Below are 20,426 nucleotides of genomic sequence, written 5' to 3' on the forward strand. Positions count from 1 at the left end.
GAAGACAAGATTATGAAGTTTGTGGAAAAGAAGCTGGCATGGACACCGGACTACATAGTGAAGAATCCAAATGTTCTGACGTTGAGCCTGGAGAAGAGGTTGATTCCCAGGTATGCCGTCCTGCACATTCTCATGCACAAGGGATTGATCAAGCCTGTCTTCACAGGGAATCATTTCAAGATGTCGAACCAGAAGTTCATGATGCAATTTGTGACCGAGTATCAAGAGAAAGCTCCAGAAATAGTTGAAGCTATCAAAGTAGTGACTGACAAGAGTGTGTTCTAGAAAAATCTGCTAACAAGCAAACTCTTCTGTGAGACAAGCCAATTGTGGTTTTCCTCCCACGCCATCTCCCTTGAGATGATCTGAATTGTTGAGTTGTCGCATGCATCTTTGCAAGATTTTATTGTGTTAACTTAAACTCAGTTTATGGCATGTTTCTTATTGCTTGGAGTATGATTGAGGCTCCTGCAATTCTGTTCTGTTCTGCTCTTCAATTTGTGGTAATGTTGCAGAGCGAGCCGAAGAGCTGCAGCCTTTTCCACTAGATCACAACCCGCCAGTGCTCTCACCATGGAATGATGATCTCTACTACCATCAGAGTTGTAGTTACTTTAGATCATCACTAACTCATTATGTTCTTTGTTCTTGTAACGTTCCAGGAGTTGTTGGCACATATAAATCCATTTCCATGATCAAGCACCATGAATACATGGGATTCCTACGAAGGATTAAGTTTACATGAGTGAGCTTGATCCCATGAAGTTCATATGGGCGGACTTAATCCAACTTACACTTGATTAACATACACAATTAATTATCATTAAGGAATTAAATTGTAATTAAGTGATCTAATGTTTATAGCATGAAAGGGGTTTAGATATTGGATGTAGATTTAATGCATAGATCTAATAATATGGTTCATTAATATTAATGGAGTGTTTAATGAATGAGTTTTAAGATGGACGATCCTCGTACGATGGGATTGGAATATAAGAGAAGAAGAGCTCGTTGATTAGGGCATCTTGTGTTGCAAAAAATAATCTGCTGGATATTTAGGGAATTAGCTGAATTTAAATTACAATGAACTAAATTTAACTTATCTGTCGAGATGACTTGAGCAGATAATCTCAGACTGCTACCTTTAGCACCGCACAGTGACGGCAGAGCGGGCTGAGAGGCCGAGCGGGTAGATCAATTGAGCAGGAAGATCGTGCGGGCAGGTCAGCCGAGCAGGTAGAGCAATTGATCGGGTCGAGTGATCGAGTGGCAGTGCGATTGAGTCGTAGATCAGATCGAGTCATCGATCGAGTAGATAAGTTGATCGAATAGTGCGGTCGAGCAGGCTTAGAGACCGAGTGTCCGGTCGGGCAAAGAAGTCGAGTGGGCTATGGACGAATAAGCCGAGTAACCTAATATCCTGAGCAACTGATAGGTCAAGCAATGGAGACGGCCGAACACCGAGTCTCAGTGGATGACTGTAGCAGAGCGGCCAGGCAGACTAAAGGGTCAGGTGGGTAAGCAGTAGATTGGCCGATAGGGTGAAGCAACCAAGTAGCCGTTCGAGCAAAGCAGCAGAGCAACCGAACGAGCGAATGGCGGGCAGAGAGGCCGAGCGGGGCGGCCAGCCGGGCAGGAGGCCGAGCGGGCGAATGGATCATTACTCGTTTCACTCCACCAATTAAATTCTGCATTAATCTTAATTTAATATATCCGTTACACACTTAAATAAGTAGCAAAAAGATTTATTATCTTAGGTTATCTTTATTATCTAGAGACATCGGGTAATCAAGGGAACAACACTCCGACACGACCGTCGCGGGGGAGTGTCAGGATTTACTTAGACTTTTTACATTGCATAAGGATAGAGGATTTGAGATGAACAATCCATAAACATTAATCAATATTACAATAAGACTGAACCCCTAAAACACTCCCCTTGACCAGTATCTCTCTAAGCTCTCTTTTACTTTCTCCACCTTAGTTCGCAAAACTCTAACCAATATTTCGATAGTTTAGCAAACTAGTCGTGCGAACTTACTAGTGCTCATCAATCCCTGTGGGATCGATATTTTTATTATTGATGACGTAGTTGTGCATTTCCGGCTTTGTAACATATGGGAAGCAAGTCGACGGGCACGGTGCATCTAAAGGATAAGAAGCCGTGGATGAGTACATTGGTGGAGCAAGAAGGACGCACCGACAGTCCGAGGGATGAGAAACAAGGGAGAAAGTTTGGTTAAGGAGAAAATGAGACTTGAGTTCGGATGAGCTCAACTCTAGATGGTCGGAAGTATCACCCATAGGAGAAGTTCGAGAGAGGTCAACTCGAAGGTTGACCTTGCCTCTACCACAGAAAGGTATGGAGACACCGCTATGGATTGGAGGCGCCTCTGTTAAAAGGCAAGGAGGCGCCTCCATGGACTAGAGGCACCTTAGCTGAAAAGGCGGGGAAGCGCCTCAGATGGAACGGAGGCACCTCCGTTCAAAACTCAGCCACAGTAATGACTACTCCCTAGAGTCTAGAGACACCTCAGATGGAAGGGATGCACCTCCATGTGTCCAGAGCCGTTAAACATATCAAATCTGATCGAATAAATTTTACTGATCTAGAGACGCCTCAAGCTCAACTAAGGCATCTCCAATGCCATGTGAGTCATCGAAAAAATATGTTCAGAGTACAATCAAAGAGGAGATAGTCACTAAATTTAATTAAGTCTCTGTATATCCTTTCTAAAGTGTGTCTGGGTATTTTGTGGCGCCGTCTTGGAGTGGCTAAGTGTCACAGGGGTAAATTTTCTGTTAGGATGTATACTAAAAGCTTATCTTTTTGTATAAACATTTATATTTTGAAATGAGAATCACTTTGATCAAATGTTACATTTTATATGTTAATGCAGTTGTCCATTTAATTTATATTGTAGATAACATGGTGTGTGGTGCCACACAGAAGATTATGTTATCAGTTCCTTATAAATTACAAATAGTAGCTCACGATCGAGATGAATAGGGACAAACCATTGGAACAGTTGTAGTGTAATTTGGTATTAGTCTGTCTTGACTATAAAATTATACTAGTACACTATGTGTGTATTGAGCATGACCATTTGAGGTTGTTTGATTTATACTGACTGCATAAAAGAACAGAACCTCTGTTATTATGGATGTGTGTTCTCTTAATCCCGATATAATAGCAAACATATATACTTAGTATTTGTTTTTTTGACTTATCAATGGGTGAGATTTATTTGTTAAATCAATAGACCCGATGAGTTGAGAGATAGTACCATTTATATGGTGTGTTATTGATTATAAAAAGAAACGGTGTCCTATTTATTTAGGTTGATGATGTCCCCTTAAGGAGGTCATAAGGATTATCATGTAAATCCTGCAGGTGGACTTAGTCCGACATGATAATAAGGTTGAGTGGTACTACTCTTGGAGCTATATGGTAATTAAGTGAGTTGTCAGTAGCTCATTTAATTAACGGACATACAATATCTTAAACACAGGGAGACTAACACACTCATGATAAGTAGGAGCTCATATTATAATATGAGATTGATGCGGTAGTTCAATAATAACTCTTTAGTTGTATGAGTTATTATTGATGAACTTGAGTTGGGTGTTCGGGTCGAACATAGGAAGCTCAAGTCCATCAGGAGGCCAAAACCAATTCCTCATCTCAATCCCTGTTGTAGCCTCTATAAAGCCTCGCATTCACCCGTTTTGGTTTTGCTTCCTACCCAAGAAAGGGGCCGGCCACATCCTTGCTTGGTGCCCAAGCAAGGGGTCGACCAAGCCTTGCTTGTTGCCCAAGCATAGGGTCGCCCAAGCCTTGCTTGTTGCCCAAGCATAGGGTCGCCCAAGCCTTGCTTGGTGCCCAAGCAAGGGACCGGCCACAATAAAAGAAAAAAAAACAAAAATGAGTTATGAAAAGGAAGATTTTTTCTCTCAACAGAATTCTAAGAAATTTATTACTTTTTCTCCTTTTTTATCTGGCGCAAAGGGTTATAAAAGGAGAGGAGGTTGTGCTACAATAATCAATCAATTAAGAAGTGATAAGTTTTTCTCCACAACTAAAAATCCTCTCCTTTCCCTTAAGGCCAGCGCCCCATCCTTTTCTTCTTCCCTTTCTTCCCTCTAGGGCCGGCACCCCATCTTCTCTTGGTGGCCAGAGCTTGGAGGAAAAGAAAACGAAGAGACAAAACACCTTGGTGGCCGGCGGTTTGGAGGAGAAGAAGAAGGAGGAGGCGCCCTTTTCTTTGCATCTTTTGGTGGTAGGTGGCTTGGAAACAAAAATGGTTCGAGTGTTTTTGTCTTGGTAGATTGTCGTCCACACGACGTCCAAGAAGAGGAGAGGAATACGGCAAAAGATCAAGAGGTCTTTGTCTACGAAGAAAGGTACAACTAGTTATTTATTCCGCAGCGCAACTAGTTTTGTTTTCTTTGTATGGATCCTGAAATACCAACAGAAGAGGTTAGCGATTTTGTCTTTCGACTTTGTGTTTCGATTTTGTATATCAATTTTGTATTTCGATCTTGTGCTTCGATTGTGGTCTCTGAAGTTAAACCTAAGGTTACTGTAAGAAGTTTAAATATTCAATTTCTTTGAAAGGCTTTGTCTAGGAAGTGGTGGATGATCCCATAACCAAGAAGACTCAGTGCCTCGCCAACGACCTAGAAGTCAATCTTTGAAATAGATATTTAATTAATTTCTGTAATATGGTTTAACTTTTGAAGAACACATGAGTTAAATTTGGATTAATAATGTTATGTTTCGTTTGTAATCCAAGTTCAACTTCTGAAAAGCACATGGGTTGCTAGGAAAAGTTCTGTGCTTGTATAATTTTTTTTTACAAGGGAAACAGAATGAGATTTCGAGTAGCACCCAACATTTTCACCTTACAAAATTCCCTACACGACAATCAAGTCCCGCACTTAACTCAACCTACCAACGAATGCACCACTGAGGTACGAAGAACGCTCAATGCAAAGGCACAACAAAAGCCTCAAGCAAGCCAATAACACCAACAAGTACAGGAAAACTCTCAACCTTTATTATCCTTATAACAAAGGAATACAAGTAGAACAATGCAGAATTGCTTACAAGTCGCTCATGATCAGCCTATACAAATCCTTCACGATCTTGCTCACAATTCTTTATGATTCACCTAGATAAAGCCACCTTGGAACTTGCCTAGAATCTCGCCCAATATTTGACTCTTGGGCACTCCCTTGGCTCTCCTTGGCACCACTCTTGGCCCCCTCTTGCCAATGACCCACCTTGCCTATTTATCATGCATAGGCAAGCGGTTACAAGGAAGTTACATGGTAGTTGCCCCAACCACCAATGTCACATGTACAAAATCGACTCAACTTCTACAAAACCATTTTGTTCACATGTCTTGGCTACATTGGCTCCATGCCAAGTGGCAGCCCGCACGCCTTGTGCTTTGCTCCATCATCATGCTGCATTGTCCCATGCCAAGTGTCAGCATGCACAACTTGTGCTTCTCCCCCATGGCTTCACTGGATTGGTCCACGCCAAGTGTCAATCTACACACCTTGTGTTTAACCATGATATGGCTTCGTTGACACCACGGACAAGTCCATCTGTCTGCCTTTGGCACCATGGATAAGTCCATCTGTCCGCACCACAAACAAGTCCATCTGTCTGCTCAGTCCATGACTCCACTTCTTTAGCTCCACGCCAAAGTCTGTATGCACACCAAGTGCTCGGCCCATGGCTATGTTTCTTTGGCACCACGAACAAGTCCATCTGTTTGTTTCCTTAGCACCACGGACAAGTCCATCTATCCACACCTTTGTTTCCACAAACAAGTTTATCTGTCCTCTCCTTCGGCAACACGTACAAGTCTATCTGTTCGCTCCTTTGTTGCTTAGCATGCCCAGCACACATGCCTTGCTCGTATGATCACCAAGTTTACTCTTGCATGTCTGGTACATTAGACAGCATCCCGTGTACTGTCACAAGTCTCCACCATGCTTGGAAGATTGCCAAGTCTATCTCCTGCAGACTTGGGCATGAGCAGTGCCCCGCGCACCGCTCCAATGCTTGGCATGCCTTGCGTGCGTGTCATGCTCGTTGGATTGCCAAGTCTTTGCCTTTTGCATGACTTGGGCTTAGGCAGCCTTGTGTTGTCGATCTACTGGCTACTTGGCATGTCTTGTGCACATGTCACCCTCGCTTCTTTGCCAAGTATGCCTCTTGCAAACCTGGGCTTAGACAGTGCCCTGCGCACTACCAAAATCCTTTGCCACATCTAAGCATGCCTTGCGTGCATGCCGGCTCAGACATTGCCAAGTCTTTCTCCTATAGACTTGGGCTTGGACAACCCTGTTCTGCCACTTTCCTTGGCATGCCTTGCGCGCATGCCACGCCTTGAACATTTGCCAAGTTTGTCTCCTACAAGACTTGGGCTTTGGACAACACTTTGCATACTATCAGAATCCTCGCTGTTGCTTAGCATGCCTAGCTTGGATGTATGCCAAGTCTTCCTCCTGTAGACTTGGGCATGGACAGTGCCCCGCGCGCTGCTAGTACGCTGCTTAGCATGACTTGTGCCCATGCCATACTCGCTGATTTACCAAGTCTGCCTCTTGCCAGACTTGGGTTTGGACATCCCGACGTCACCCAAATGCTCTGCTGCTTGGCATGGCTCGTGCTCATGCCACGCTTGCTGGAATGCTAAGTCTACCTCCTGCGGACTTGGGTTTGGACAATACCCCATGCATTGCCAGTCCGCTGCTTGGCATGACTAACGCCCATGCCACGCCCGCTGGAATGCCAAGTCTGCCTTCTGCATGACTTGGCTTGGACAGCTCCGCGCTACCCAAAGTTAGGGGGCTAACAACCCACCCCCACCAAAAGAATTCAACGCTCTCGTCGAACAATTCCAAAGGCCAGCCTTCCACTCCAGTATTGTTCCCATGAACTTGCTGGAATCATTCGGTGAGAATCTAGCTAACGGAGGACAAATTGATACTTTTCTATAAATCTGGACATGTTTCTCCATCAGAGACCCACGAATTTACTTCTTTGAAGCCTTCCCCTTGGCAATCTTTCCCATCAGATTGTACTCAATAACTTTCTGTGAAAGAACTGAATAAGACTTCAAGCAATACCATCCATTCTTTTATTTCATGGTTGCTTCTAGCCATCTTTTATTAAATTTTTGCTCAAACTTTGTCTTCTTTTGGTCAAACTTTGGCTCTTATACCAGTTGTCACAGGGGTAAATTTTCACCTTAGAAAATTTCCTGCGCAGTAATCAAGTCCCGCACTTGACTCAACCTACCAACGAATACATTACCGAGATACAAAGAAAGTACGATGCAAAGGCACAACAAAAACCTCAAGCAAATCCACAATACCAACCAGTACAGAAAAAACTCTCAATTATTATTATCCTTATAATAAAAGAGTATAAGTGGAATAATATAAAATTACTTACAAATTAATTACTCATAATACACGGATATAAATCCTTCATGATGTTACTCACACTAAGGTTAAATAAACCCTATTTTTCCCGAGTGTGTGGCGCCGGCGTCGCATCAAACAGATTGTTCGCTCAGCGATGTTTCGGCGTCTCTGCGCCGGCGTCCACCGTCAACTTCAGGTGACCGTCACTCTCTGCCATCGTTGGACCGCTGCCGCCTCGAGTCCACACTTTCTGGGATTCGTCAAACCCTATTCTGTTTCCTCCGTCAGCGCCGACGATCTCTCATCCCCGACCGCCTCCTTCCTGTCGAGATCGTGCGGGATCTCCGACCATGCCGCCTTCTCCATCTCCAAGAAAGTCCCGATCGACGCCCTCGACAAAGCGCTCCGGGTGCTCGCCCTCCTCAAGAACTACGGCTTCAACGAAGCCCATCTCGTCCGCCTCGTCGACCGCTATCCTCGTGTCCTCCTGATGGACGTCAAGAAGACCTTGAAGCCCAAGCTGGAGCTCTTCCGCGGGATCGGCCTCGTCGGAACCGCCCTCCCGGAGATCCTGTCAGCTAGGCCCGTTCTGCTCAGGTACAGCGTAGAGAAGCGATTGGTCCCCAACGCTGAGCTCCTCAAATCAATTTCGATAACGAATGCGAACCTTGTGGATGCCCTAAAGCACTCACCTTGGTTGATCACCTTCGGCACCGGCACTACCCTTCTTCCCAAGGTCGATGCTCTCCGCGCATACGGCGTGCCCAATGAAGTAATCTTACTGCTTTTGACCCGTTACGGCCACGCTTTGGTGACAGATACAGATCGATTCAATGAGACCTTTGACTTGATAAAGAAGATGGGAATCTCTCCGAAGAGAACCACGTTCGCCCGTGCCCTCGGGGTGCTCGCTATCTTGCCCAAGAAGAAGTGGGAGGAGATAGTGGAGAACTTGAGGGGATTGGGATGGTCGCAGGATCTTGTCTCGGAGGCCTTCGCAAAGCAACCTCACATGGCGCGGGTATCAACTGAGAAGACAAGGAAGATTGTGAAGTTTTTGGAAGAGAAACTGGCATGGACACCGGAGGACACTGTGAAGTATCCAGCTGTTCTGTTGATGAGCCTGGAGAAAAGGTTGATGCCCAGGTATGCCGTCCTGCACATTCTCATGCAAAGGGGATTGATCAAGCCTGGCGTCAGTGGGAATCATTTCCTGGTTTCGAACGAGAAGTTCAGGATGCAATTTGTGACCAAGTATCAAGAGAAAGCTCCAGAAATAGTCGAAGCTATCAAAGGAGTGGAATCGAGTAGATGATAACAATGTGTTCTTGACAAATTTGCTAACAAGCAAACTCTGCTGTAAGATAAGCCAATTGTATGCAGGCAAGGTTGAGTTGTTGCATGCATCTTTGCTAGATTTCGTTGTGTTAACTTAAACTCAGTTGATAGCATGTTACTTGTTGCTTAGAGTATGATTGAGATGTATACCTCTATTAAGCTTTTGAAAGTTGATTTTTGATTGATCTAGTTGGCCCTATAGACTCAAATTATGCTGTTGATTTTCCTTTGGTGGGAGTGATATTAGTTAATAGTGCCTTTACTAATTACGATTGCTTTATCCTCTATTGATTCTGAGAGTGTGACTATGTGGGATGAAATGAAGAAAATCATTTCACTGAAAGATCTGATCAGTGATCTTAGCTTATGGCGTATGATTGAAATGAATACTATCAAGCTTTTGAAAATTGATTTTTGATCAATGGAATTAGTTAGTGCCATAGAGATATTTGACATGTTTTATATATAGTGGGAGGAGGATGGGTAATTGTTTCTTTTGTTTCCCGATGATCAGTTCATTGTAGTAAAAGATAATTATGTTTATCTCAAATGTCCCTCACAATTTATCCCCAGGTTACGTAAAAGAAGGTAAATTACGAAATCAATTTATGATCGACTGCTAAATTGATTTAGGGGTGGGAACGGTTTTTTCTTTTGGGCATCTCATGGAGACCCAAATTGTCAGGATGATGAATTTGTAGGTTGTTGGAGTGCTAGGTCAACATCAGTGTGGATCCCATCCCAGGCAGATCATCTTCATCTGTCACACATATGGTCAATCCTTTTTGCTATCTATCAATCCACTGACCTCGAAGTTTATTAAAGAATATTTGACAAAAAAACGTGGAGAAGAAGATGATCATAAGGTATACAACTCTGCACATTCCTCAATGATAATTTCATGTAAAACTCTGAACTCAATGCTAATCAGGTATTTTATCCACAAGTAGTTGCTGTCATCAAAGGAGAGAAATTCCAGAAACACCTACTTTTATCTATCTACCAGGTTTTTGGTTCCAATATCCATTTCACTGCAACTTCTCTGCCAAATGAATGAGTTTATAATGCCATGGGTATATGATCTTAGGGGGTGTTTGATTTAGGGGTTTGGGAATGAAGGAATGGAATAATAGTAATATATGGTGTTTGGTTAATGAGTTTGAGAATAAAAATTTGGGAATGAACAAAACCCAATTAACTAGGTGGGTTTAGATTTCATTCCCGTTGATTCTTGTGGATGGGTTTTGTTCCCGATATTTTTTTAATTTTTTTTTCTTTCCTTTATTTTCCCCTATCAGGCTTCGTGCGACACCACCATCCTCGAGACAACAATGCCCCGCGACAACGCTCCCAACTTCGTGCGACAACAATGTCCTCTCCGGCGCAAGTCATCGTCGGCTCGTCGAGTGGGTTCGCCGTCGCCGCCTCTTCGACTCCCTCCCTTGCCGCCGCACTCCACAGTAACAGGTAATCCTAACCCTAAACCATTGATGAATCGCGTGTCCTTTGTTTCATTTTTTTCTTTAATTCTTGATTAGGTTAACAGAAAGTAAATTGCTTCTGAACTGTAGTCAAAACAGATCAAAAATAAAGTTTATCAGAATAGTTAACAGTATGTATCTCGGTCAAAACTTTTGCTTTGAAATACATATATAGGCAAAACTTTTGAAAGAGTTAAAATAGCAAATTGCTTGTTCTTTGAAATAGTTAAAAGTATATACTTCTTTGAAAGAAGTATATATTACTTCTGGCAAAAATTTTAACCTCTAGCAGATCAAAAGTATATACATATTTGTTTATCAGATCAAAAATATTTTGGAATGATTTGGAATACATATTTGCTTTGACTCGGTTACTACATATTTGGATACAATATGCGTACATATACATATTTGTAATGATAAGCAAATATGTTTATCAGAAGCAATTTAACAGAACGCAATCACTTGTTGATTCCTTACATGTAGTTTATATTTCTTGTCCTAAATTGCTTCTGAACTTCTCTACCAACACAAAAAAAATTAGGGCAATTGTACTAGAATCTGAATCCTCAAGTCATTGTGATAGAAATACTAAAAAGAGGATGATTTTGCATTAGGTAAATTACAATTTTGTTCTGCATTTCCAATGATATTTTTGTATCTTTTTGGGAACTAAAATCTTCCCAGAAACTATCCTTGGATTTTTTTTTTAATTCTTGATTCATTACCTATGATTCGTTGCTCAAGATAAGTGAGATTAGTATTGAGTGAGTTTTCTTATTTTGTATGTAAGCCCTTATGTTAATTTCTCTTTATTGCTATGTAGAAGATAATGACCCGTATTCCTACTGTTAGTAGAAGACGCAAAATCATTCAAAATATTCGAATTATAGCATCAATGGTGAACGTGTTCAGTGTTATATATGTGATGTGGTACCGATTGTTGTTGCTACATTTGAATATTATGAGGCTCCACTTAAAACACAAAAAGCGAAAACACTTGAGAGAATGAATTGGGTGTTTAGACTAACTCAAGACTCTGATACTACTTGTATTAGCGAGCTTCGAATGGATAGACGGACTTTTGGAATATTATGTGACATGGTAAGAGATATTGGAGATTTAAAAGACACCAAAAATATGTCTCTACAAGAAGTAGTTGCTATTTTTGTGTATGTTTTGGCTCACGACAAAAAAAAAAGGACAATGAGTCTATTATTTTTACGAAGTGGAGAAATTATCAGTCGTCACTTTAATAGTTGTCTTCTAGCTATCTTGAAATTGTATTCCATTTTGCTTAAAAAACCAATTCCTATTACTGAAGATTGTCAAGACGATCGTTGGCGGTGTTTCAAGGTACTTTGCATTTATATTTATTAAAATTATAATTTATTATAAATAAAAAAACCATCTTATTTATTGTGTTTTTCAAAATATTTAAATAACAGGGTTGTTTAGGTGCTTTGGATGGTACATTAATCAAAGTCACACCTCCTTCTGATCAAAAACCTCGATATCGCACTAGAAAAGCAAATATAGCTTCAAATGTATTAGGTGTTGGTTGCTCAAACATGCAGTTTATATATGTTTTACCTGGATGGGAGGGTTCTGCACATGATGGTCGTGTGCTTAGAGATGCTATGATTAGGTTTGACGGTCTTAAAGTTCCTCAAGGTACAATTGGTCTTACACTAGCTAGTTAGCTTTTCAATATAAAACTTCATTCAAACTCATAATTAATGCGATTTTTTTTTGCATTCTTGAAGGTTGTTATTATTTGGTGAATTCTGGATATTGTAATGCGGGTAGATTTTTAGCTCCTTTTCGAGGACAACGGTACCATCTAAATGAGTTTCATGGTCATCGACCACATACAGCCGAAGAGTATTTTAATATGAAACATTCAAAGGCCAGAAAGATAATTGAGAGATGTTTTGGGTTGCTAAAAGGGCGATGGAAAATATTAGCTTCCCTCTCATTTTTCCCAATTGAAACTCAAGTGCGCATTATTTTAGCATGTTGCCTTTTACACAATCTGATTCGAAAGTAGTTTTGATCCACAAGATTTGGAACCACTTGAAGAATATGACATGGAAGATGAACACTTCGAAGATGATGAATATGTGATGAGTATCACCCCAATAGAAAAATGGACCAACTTTAGAAATACATTTGCATTTGAAATGTTTAATCATTGGAGTGAAAGATCACATCATTGACGGTTATGGGAAAGCGGATATGTTAATGATTTTGTTATTGCATTTCATGAATGTTTCAACATGTTTGTCATGTTTAAGAAGACGTCTGTTCTGTGAACGTAACTGTTATTCATTTATTTCAATAATTGTTTTATTTTGGTTTATATATTACTTATGATTGAATAAATTTGGTTTCCTAATAAATTTGGTATCACATGTTTTAGTTTCTTGTAACCATTGTCCTTTTTACTCATGAATTTTAATGATTTGACTTTAAATTTGGGATATCATTATTATATGTTAGGATGGAGCAAGATCAAATAGTTCGAGTACGTGGAAGAAATAAATGCTTCTGGACAGAAAATGAGGTCCAAGTATTAATTGTAACTCTTCAAGATATGGCTTGTGATCCTTCATGGAAGACAGATGGTGGTTTTAAAAGCAATTACATGGCTGAGGTGCATAAGAGAATGCTAAGCAAGATACCTACTCTTACAAAACAAGTTACACCTCATATTGAATCAAAGATCAAGTGGTTAAAGACAAGATTTCATATTATTAATGACATGTGTAGACAAAGTGGATGTCAATGGAATGATGTGGAGGAAAAAAACAGCATGCTAAAAGCAATGGTTTGATAGCTATTGTCAGGTAATTTTATATATTAGTGTCCGAAATGTTTCTCTCTTAAATCTTTCATTACATATTTCCTTAAGCTTTTTTTCAATCATATATATTTTATATTTTGTAGACTCATAAAGAGGCAAAAGGAATGTGGGATTTTAAATTTCCATACTTGAATTAGTCTATGGAAGGGATAGAGCTACTGGCGCTGTTGTTCAAGGGTATGCAAATTCTATTTACAATTTGGAAGTTGACCAAAATGATGAAAGTGGAGGTGAAAATCTGGGTGCATTCTATCATTCTTCAAATGTGTATGAAGAAGACAATAATATGTATTTTGAATCAGAATCAACCCCCACTACTTTGCACAACACTGATGTGACAAAGTCAGCTACAAAACGAAAGCAACCATTAACATCTGGAGATAAAGTTACAAAAAAAAAAACAACAACAACCCACTTGGATATTGGGACACAGCTACAAGACATGAACAATGGATTTCGCACTTTTGTTGATGGTTTCAATGCAAATTTTGCAACCATTGCAAATGTCATGGCAGAAGAGAATTTATGAGAAAAAATGGCTTCAGAAAGAATGAAAGATGTGATTGCTGTGCTAATGAACTTTAGTCTTCCTAGTGGTGATGTATTCCAAGCAGCTAATATATTCATTACAGATAAGGACAAGATTGATGTGTTGTTCAATCTTCCTTTAGAGTTGCGAAGGAACTACGTGGTTAGCCTGCTCATTCCCTCTCCAAATATGTAGATAATGGTACTGGATTTTGTGAAAACTACTTTGGAGATGACTATTATGCTGAGTTTTGTGATAACATTGCTGAGTTTTGTGATAGCATTGCTGGATTTTGTAGAAACATATTTTTTTGGTTGTTTTGGAGACATTGATCATTTTTGTTCCCTACGAAATATATGAATATCAAATTGTGTGGAATTAAACAAGTGGATGTTATTGTAAGATAATTCTATGATATTTTGCCTCCATCATCTTCCAATCCCTCTATGATGTTTCTGTATTTGTCATTCTCGGATAATCTTATCTCATTTCATGATATTTGTAAAATAATTCTATGATGGTTTTGCCTCCATCATCTTCCTGAGTTGATTTCAGAGTACAAAGTTTACGGCTTGCCATCACTCATAATCTTCAAAAATGGTCAAGAGGTTCCAGAAAGTAAAAGAAAGGGTGCAATCACCAAAGTCGCTAATTCATGATGCATCAGAATCTATATATCTCTGTGTATAGAAATCGATTTGTGCTGCTGCTTGAGCTGCAGGTTTAAGAATTGGCATGGCAACTAGCATTTTCATTCTTGTTGTAGATGCACGATTCCCCAAGTTTTTCTGCTAACAATTTTGATTACATATGTTAATATGAGCCTTCACAATCTTAAGCAGAGCCATGAGTTGGAAATTTTCCTAGTCTAATGATAGAATTCCTTTTCTTCTAAATCGAAACTACCGGAAACTTATGTTTCTCTTTGCCTTTTCATTCTGTCCATATCTATTAAATATTAGTGCATTGTAAAATATATTATTTAAGCTGTTTAACCTTTGGTAAGTCAAACAGTAATATTGATAATCATATCTAATCAAAGTTTATAAACCAAACAATAATATTGAAATAATTAAACTCATTCTTATTTTAGTCTACTATCAAATCCATTCTCATTGCTATACTCAAAACCAAACGCCACCTTAGTTATTCCTTCCTTAAAAGTTGGATTAAGTTTTTATACACTTAACTACGCATAATATCATAAATCTATTTTTTAAATTAATATTTGATATTTCTTTGTTAATTTAGGTATTCAATTTTTACTAATTAATATTTGTCTTAGAGATGAGAAACGAAGGACCAAGTAAATAGACGTTGTAAATTTTTAGAAAAAAAGATGAAAGGGTTATAATAAAATTCCGTATAAATGAGGGATGAAGGGGCAACTTTTTCAACGAATCAAATTTTGGTCGAAAGGTCTCTACTGCCGTCGTTAGGTCGAGCAGTTCGTTTACAGAGGGAAATCAACAATGTTTCGACGTCTCTGCGCCGCCATCCGCCGTCGACTTCAAGTGACTACCACACTCGGCCATCGTCGGATCATCGCCCCCTCCCGCCCACACTTTCTGGGATTCGTCAAACCCTATTCTGCTTCCTCCGTCGGCGCCGACGATCCCTCATCCCTGACCGCTTCTTCCCTCATGAGATCGTGCGGGATCTCCGACCGCGCCGCCTCTCCATCTCCAAGAAAGTCCAGCTCGACACCCTCGACAAAGCGCTCTCGGTTCTCACCCTCCTCAAGGACTACGGCTTCGACGAAGCCCATCTCGTCCGCCTCGTCGACCGCCTTCCCGGTGTTCTCGTGATGAACGTCGAGAAGATCTTGAAGCCAAAGCTGGAGCTTTTCCGCGGGATCAGCCTCGTCGGAACCGCCCTCCCGGAGATCCTGTCAGCTTGGCCCGTTCTGCTCGGATGCAGCTTAGAGAAGCGATTGCTCCCCAACGCTGAGCTCCTCAAATCAATTTTGATAACGAATGCGAACCTTGTGAATGCCATAAAGAACTCACCTTGGTTGATGGCCATAGACATCAGAACCAAAGTGCTTCCCAAGGTCGATGCTCTGCGCGCACACGGCGTGGCCGATGACGTAATCTTAGTGCTTTTGATCCGTTACGGCCACACTTTGGTGACAGATACAAATCGATTCAATGAGGCCTTTGACAAGATCAAGAAGATGGGAATCTGTCCGAAGAAAACTACTTTCGCCCATGCACTCGGGATGCTTGCTAAGTTGCCCGAGAAGAAGTGGGTGGAGAAAGTGGAGAACTTTATGGGATTGGGATGGTCACAGGATAATGTCTTGGAGGCCTTCTCAAAACAGCCTTACATTGTGCGGATATCGACTGAGAAGACAAGGAAGATTGTGGAGTTTCTGGAAGAGAAGCTGGGATGGACACCGGAGCACACTGTAAAGTATCCGGTTGTTCTGTTGATGAGCCTGGAGAAGAGGTTGTTGCCCAGGTGTGCCGTCCTGAGCATTCTCATGCACAAGGGATTAATCAAGCCTGGCTTCACAGGGTGTCATTTTCTGATGTCGAGCAAGAACTTCCAGATGGAATTTGTGACCAAGTTTCAAGAGAAAGCTCCAGAAATAGTCGAAGTTATTAAAAGAGTGAAATCCTGAAGATGATAACATTGTGTTCTGGACAAATTTTCTAGCAAGCAAACTCTGCTGTAAGATAAGCCAATTGTAAGCAGGCAAGGTTGAATTGTTGCATGCATCTTTGCTAGATTTTGTTGTGTTAACTTAAACTCAGTTGATAGCATGTTACTTGTTGCTTAGAGTATGATCGAGATGAATACTATTAAGCTTTTGAAAGTTGATTTTTTGATTGATCTAGTTGGCCCTATAGACTCAAATTATGTTGTTGGTTGATCTAGTTGGCCCTATTGAATTAAAAGAGAATTACTCGTTGCTTCAAATATGATCGAGATGAATACTATTAAGCTTTTGAAAGTTGATTTTTGATTGAAGGAATTAGTTAGTACTTGGCATGTTTATCCATTGTGGGAGGAGCTTGGGCAATTGTTCCTCGATCATATAAGCTCTTACAGCTTACAGAAAATAGTGGAAGTGCTTGGGATGATAAATTTGTAGGTCAACGTAAGTGTGGATCCCATCCAATTCAAATCGTCTCCATGATCAATCCTTGCTGCGATCTAGCAATCCACTGACCTTTTAGTCTATCAAAGAAAAATTTGATTTATCAAGTAGATCATGATACGTAAGAAATTGCTCTTATGAATGGGTGTAGATGGTACTTTCTTAAGTGTTTGCTCTAATAAATCTTAGGATTAATTATCAGTAGATGTAAAATGTTTCATTCAGTGTCTAATAATAGGCCACTGTGCTAACACAAAATGCTCCTCATGATTTACTTGTCTATATTTTATTGTGGAAGCGACAATACTGAACCGCTTAGGGTGAGAGATATCATCCTTCTTTTTTTTTTTTGCTCCAATGATACTCAAAAAATAGCATTAGAATCTACATTGAGATTTATCTCACTCAAGGTCTTATTATCAAGTTTAATCTTGGCAGTACGGTATCAACTGAGAAGCTAGGAAAGAGCACGAGGATCATAAGATATGAACTCTGTACATTCATCTGACTTGAGACTATTGGATTCGGAGTGCAGCGGAAGACATATAATGAATCATGGATCTTTCGTGGTATATATAGTTTTACACAAAATTATATAAAAACATACATTGAGTCCTCGATAGGTGTGAATAATATCGCAGACAAATAAGACAAATAAGAGTCCCACGTGTGACTCCTCTAGCGGTATCCACGCGCACTAGATCACGAACTTGACACGGTCCGTTAGGTGCTAGCCTCTTGGATCGACAAAGCCTTGGAAGCACTACGATCTCTTTCGAATGAAGAAGAAGTTGACGAGGGAAACTTGGAGAGAAATAAATCTTCTTTGCATCTTTCCGAGGATGGCTACTTATAGCCTCCAAGGAATACAAAGAGTTAAGTTCTCAATAAATTCATCATTTATGATCTTCATTAATTAGGAAGATGAAGAGTTATAGACTCCATAAATTCTTCATTTATAACCGTCATTATGATAACTCTTCAAATTTTTCATTAATTATCATTATGATGACTCTTCGAATTCTCCATTAATCATCATGATTATGACTATTCGAATTCTCTCTTCTTTGCATCAAATAAATCCATATTTGATCTTGATCTCGACTAGCTTCCGATACCATTGTTCATGTCTACGTGCTATGCGTGCGACCCTCTAAGTTTTATACATGAAGGCAGTGTAAATTCATACACAGACTAAGGTAATCGTCTAGCAACAGTTTTTAGCCACCCAACGCGATAAAATTAATATCAGTCATAAACTGTAAACCACTATGAATAGATTATTGTGTAATTCAATCTCTTCATCTAAAGCCTACATCCCAATTAATTCGATACATCATGCATCATTACCAAATTAATTGTTTTACTTGATTTCCAAGATATAATATACTCCTCTTGAATGATAAATCATTCCTCCCATGGCCATGAATTTTGAGTCACTAATATCTCTATCAAGCGGCCAGGATGTTAACTCATAACCCAAGAGAGCGATGAATCCTCTATTGACTCAACACTATTCTCTCTACGTTTTATCATACACCCAACTACCGTGTTAATCACAATCCGATTAAAAATTGCTTTTAACGGCGTCAAAGCACATAACTCCACGTATAGAATAAATGAATGTCTCAAGTCAAAAGATCAGTTACACTCGTTCATAAGAGGAATAACCAATGATGCTTAATATGTGGTCTCCTCTTGAGCGGGTCGTGTCCAGTGTACCTCTAAACTCAAGGCACCTCTAAGTACAACTTGGATATCCATCCCTCCGGTCTATCTTGACTTAGTCATACTCAGCGTTGATCTAGATATTCATGTCCCCTCTAGATATCTATCCGATCAAGGACTGTTTCCATATTAATATACCGATTAATCTGTGGGACTTTATTATTAATCATATACATATAGAAAAATAAATAATTAATGATAAATTCTTACCTTTATTAAATAATTATCCACAAAATACATAAGAAGTGTCTTGACATATAAGTGCACACATGCACACATTAATAGAGACATGCTCATGATTGAAGATAATTTCATGTGAAACTCTGAGCTCAAGTTCGGGATGAATGAAGTTATTGATATTTGGGTAAAAACTTAAAAGAGTGCCCTATGTTATCGTAATTATCAAAGTGGTTGTCTTTTTAAATTTTTTCATTTTTAATTAAAATGGTGTCCTACCTCATCAACCCCTTATAAAATGAAAGAGATACCCTCTAGTATATTGTTCGATCTTATTATCTCTTGTCATCCGATCCGATTAATCAACTGTATGAATTTGACAAGTCTGTATTATAATAGTTACATAATCGTATATGCTATATTGTGAATATTGTTGAACAAGACAAGTTCGAGGTGTAGCAGCTATGGATTGTAATTATTATAACGTGAATGTTGTTGAATAAGACAAGTTCAAGTTATAATAGCTATGGATTGTAGTTGTTATAACGTGAATGTTGTTGAACTGCTACAATGTAAATGTTAGGTGCACATGTTAAATCCATATTGTAGCTGTTAGGTGCACATGATAAATCTGTGTTGTACTAGCTACGATTTCATAGCTACTACAACACAGATTGCCTTGTTCATACAACTGACTGATTGGACCGGGTGATAAGAGATAATGAGATAATAATATCAAACAATATACTGAAGACAACCCTGTTATTTTAAAAGGGGCTAGTGCGATAGAACGCTCGTGTGTGTCTATAAATATATATATATCAAATACAGATTTGATAGAACACTCGTGTGTGTGTGTGTGTATATATATATATATAAAGATTTGATATGCTAGGCGACACAACCGATCTCCAACACGTAGCAATACCAAAGAATCCAAATTGAATGCTATAACTATGCACGCATGCTGGAGGCGTCAGTGAGACAGCGAACACGGTGAAGTTACCGAGTGGGGTCGATTGAGGAAGCGACGGAGGAGGTGTTGGAAGTGGGAGTAGTCTTTGAACCATTCATAGTGCTCCTCGGTGGCGAACCTCACGTCCCTATTAAGTCAGAACAGAGATTGAGGTAGGAAGCAAAGCGAAGGAAAATAGGTGGAGAAGAGTGGCGAACGACCAGACCAATAGTGGGGATAGAGATAGGAGGTGGCGGTGCGCGGGGTGACGTCCACGGGACTGTTGCGGCGATTTTGATCGTCGGAATTGCCCATCGGTGACGGTGAGCCCTAAGCAGGAAGTCGAGCTTGGGCTCCATCGATTTAAGCTCATGAGTCGGATTTGAAGAGGAACGAGCCCAAAATGAATTATTGGGCCTAACTGGGTCATGTCTAGTTGGCTCAGTTGCACGAGCAATAATTGGTGCAATTTCGAAAAAGAACAAATGGAAGGGAAAAAAAAGGCTAAATTCAAAAAACGCCGTTGCCGGGGATCGAACCCGGGTCACCCGCGTGACAGGCGGGAATACTCACCACTATACTACAACGACACTTTGTACGCGACCGTGAGCGACGCACAAACGTGGTGTTGCCAGCTCGGTTTCCCTACAAATAAAATGCTCCTTTTATTCTCTCTCCCCTTCGGGCCTCTGTTCAAAACTTTAGTGGTGGAAATTATCCAAATTAAAATCTCCCTCTCCGCTCTCTCTCTCTCTCTCCCATTCGCAACCTCCGTCTTCGTCGTCTGTCATCCGGCC

General features: G+C 40.2%; 3 protein-coding genes and 1 non-coding gene across 4 annotated transcripts; 3 read left to right on the forward strand and 1 right to left on the reverse strand.

Annotated features, from left to right (window-relative positions):
• Window positions 1-7,603: 7,603 nt before the first annotated feature.
• On the forward strand, window positions 7,604-8,764 carry LOC122048087 (transcription termination factor MTERF2, chloroplastic-like). Its single transcript, XM_042609692.1, has one exon. It carries the CDS (start codon window positions 7,604-7,606, stop codon window positions 8,762-8,764), a length of 1,161 nt encoding a protein of 386 aa, XP_042465626.1.
• Window positions 8,765-10,097: 1,333 nt separating this feature from the next.
• Window positions 10,098-13,109, forward strand: LOC122048932. Its single transcript, XM_042610443.1, has 2 exons — window positions 10,098-10,254; window positions 12,771-13,109. The coding sequence occupies exons 1-2, from the start codon at window positions 10,157-10,159 to the stop codon at window positions 13,102-13,104; spliced, it is 432 nt and encodes a 143-aa protein (XP_042466377.1). The 5' UTR covers window positions 10,098-10,156; the 3' UTR covers window positions 13,105-13,109.
• A 1,923-nt stretch (window positions 13,110-15,032) lies between these two features.
• On the forward strand, window positions 15,033-16,289 carry LOC122048088. The gene has a single exon (XM_042609693.1). The coding sequence runs from the start codon at window positions 15,033-15,035 to the stop codon at window positions 16,287-16,289; it is 1,257 nt and encodes a 418-aa protein (XP_042465627.1).
• A 3,858-nt stretch (window positions 16,290-20,147) lies between these two features.
• On the reverse strand, window positions 20,148-20,219 carry TRNAD-GUC. Its single transcript has one exon. It is a non-coding gene; the product is annotated as a tRNA-Asp (tRNA).
• Between the last annotated feature and the right edge of the window lie 207 nt (window positions 20,220-20,426).

Source organism: Zingiber officinale, chromosome 2B (genome assembly GCF_018446385.1).
Source record: "Zingiber officinale cultivar Zhangliang chromosome 2B, Zo_v1.1, whole genome shotgun sequence".
Classification (NCBI taxonomy): Eukaryota; Viridiplantae; Streptophyta; class Magnoliopsida; order Zingiberales; family Zingiberaceae; genus Zingiber; species Zingiber officinale.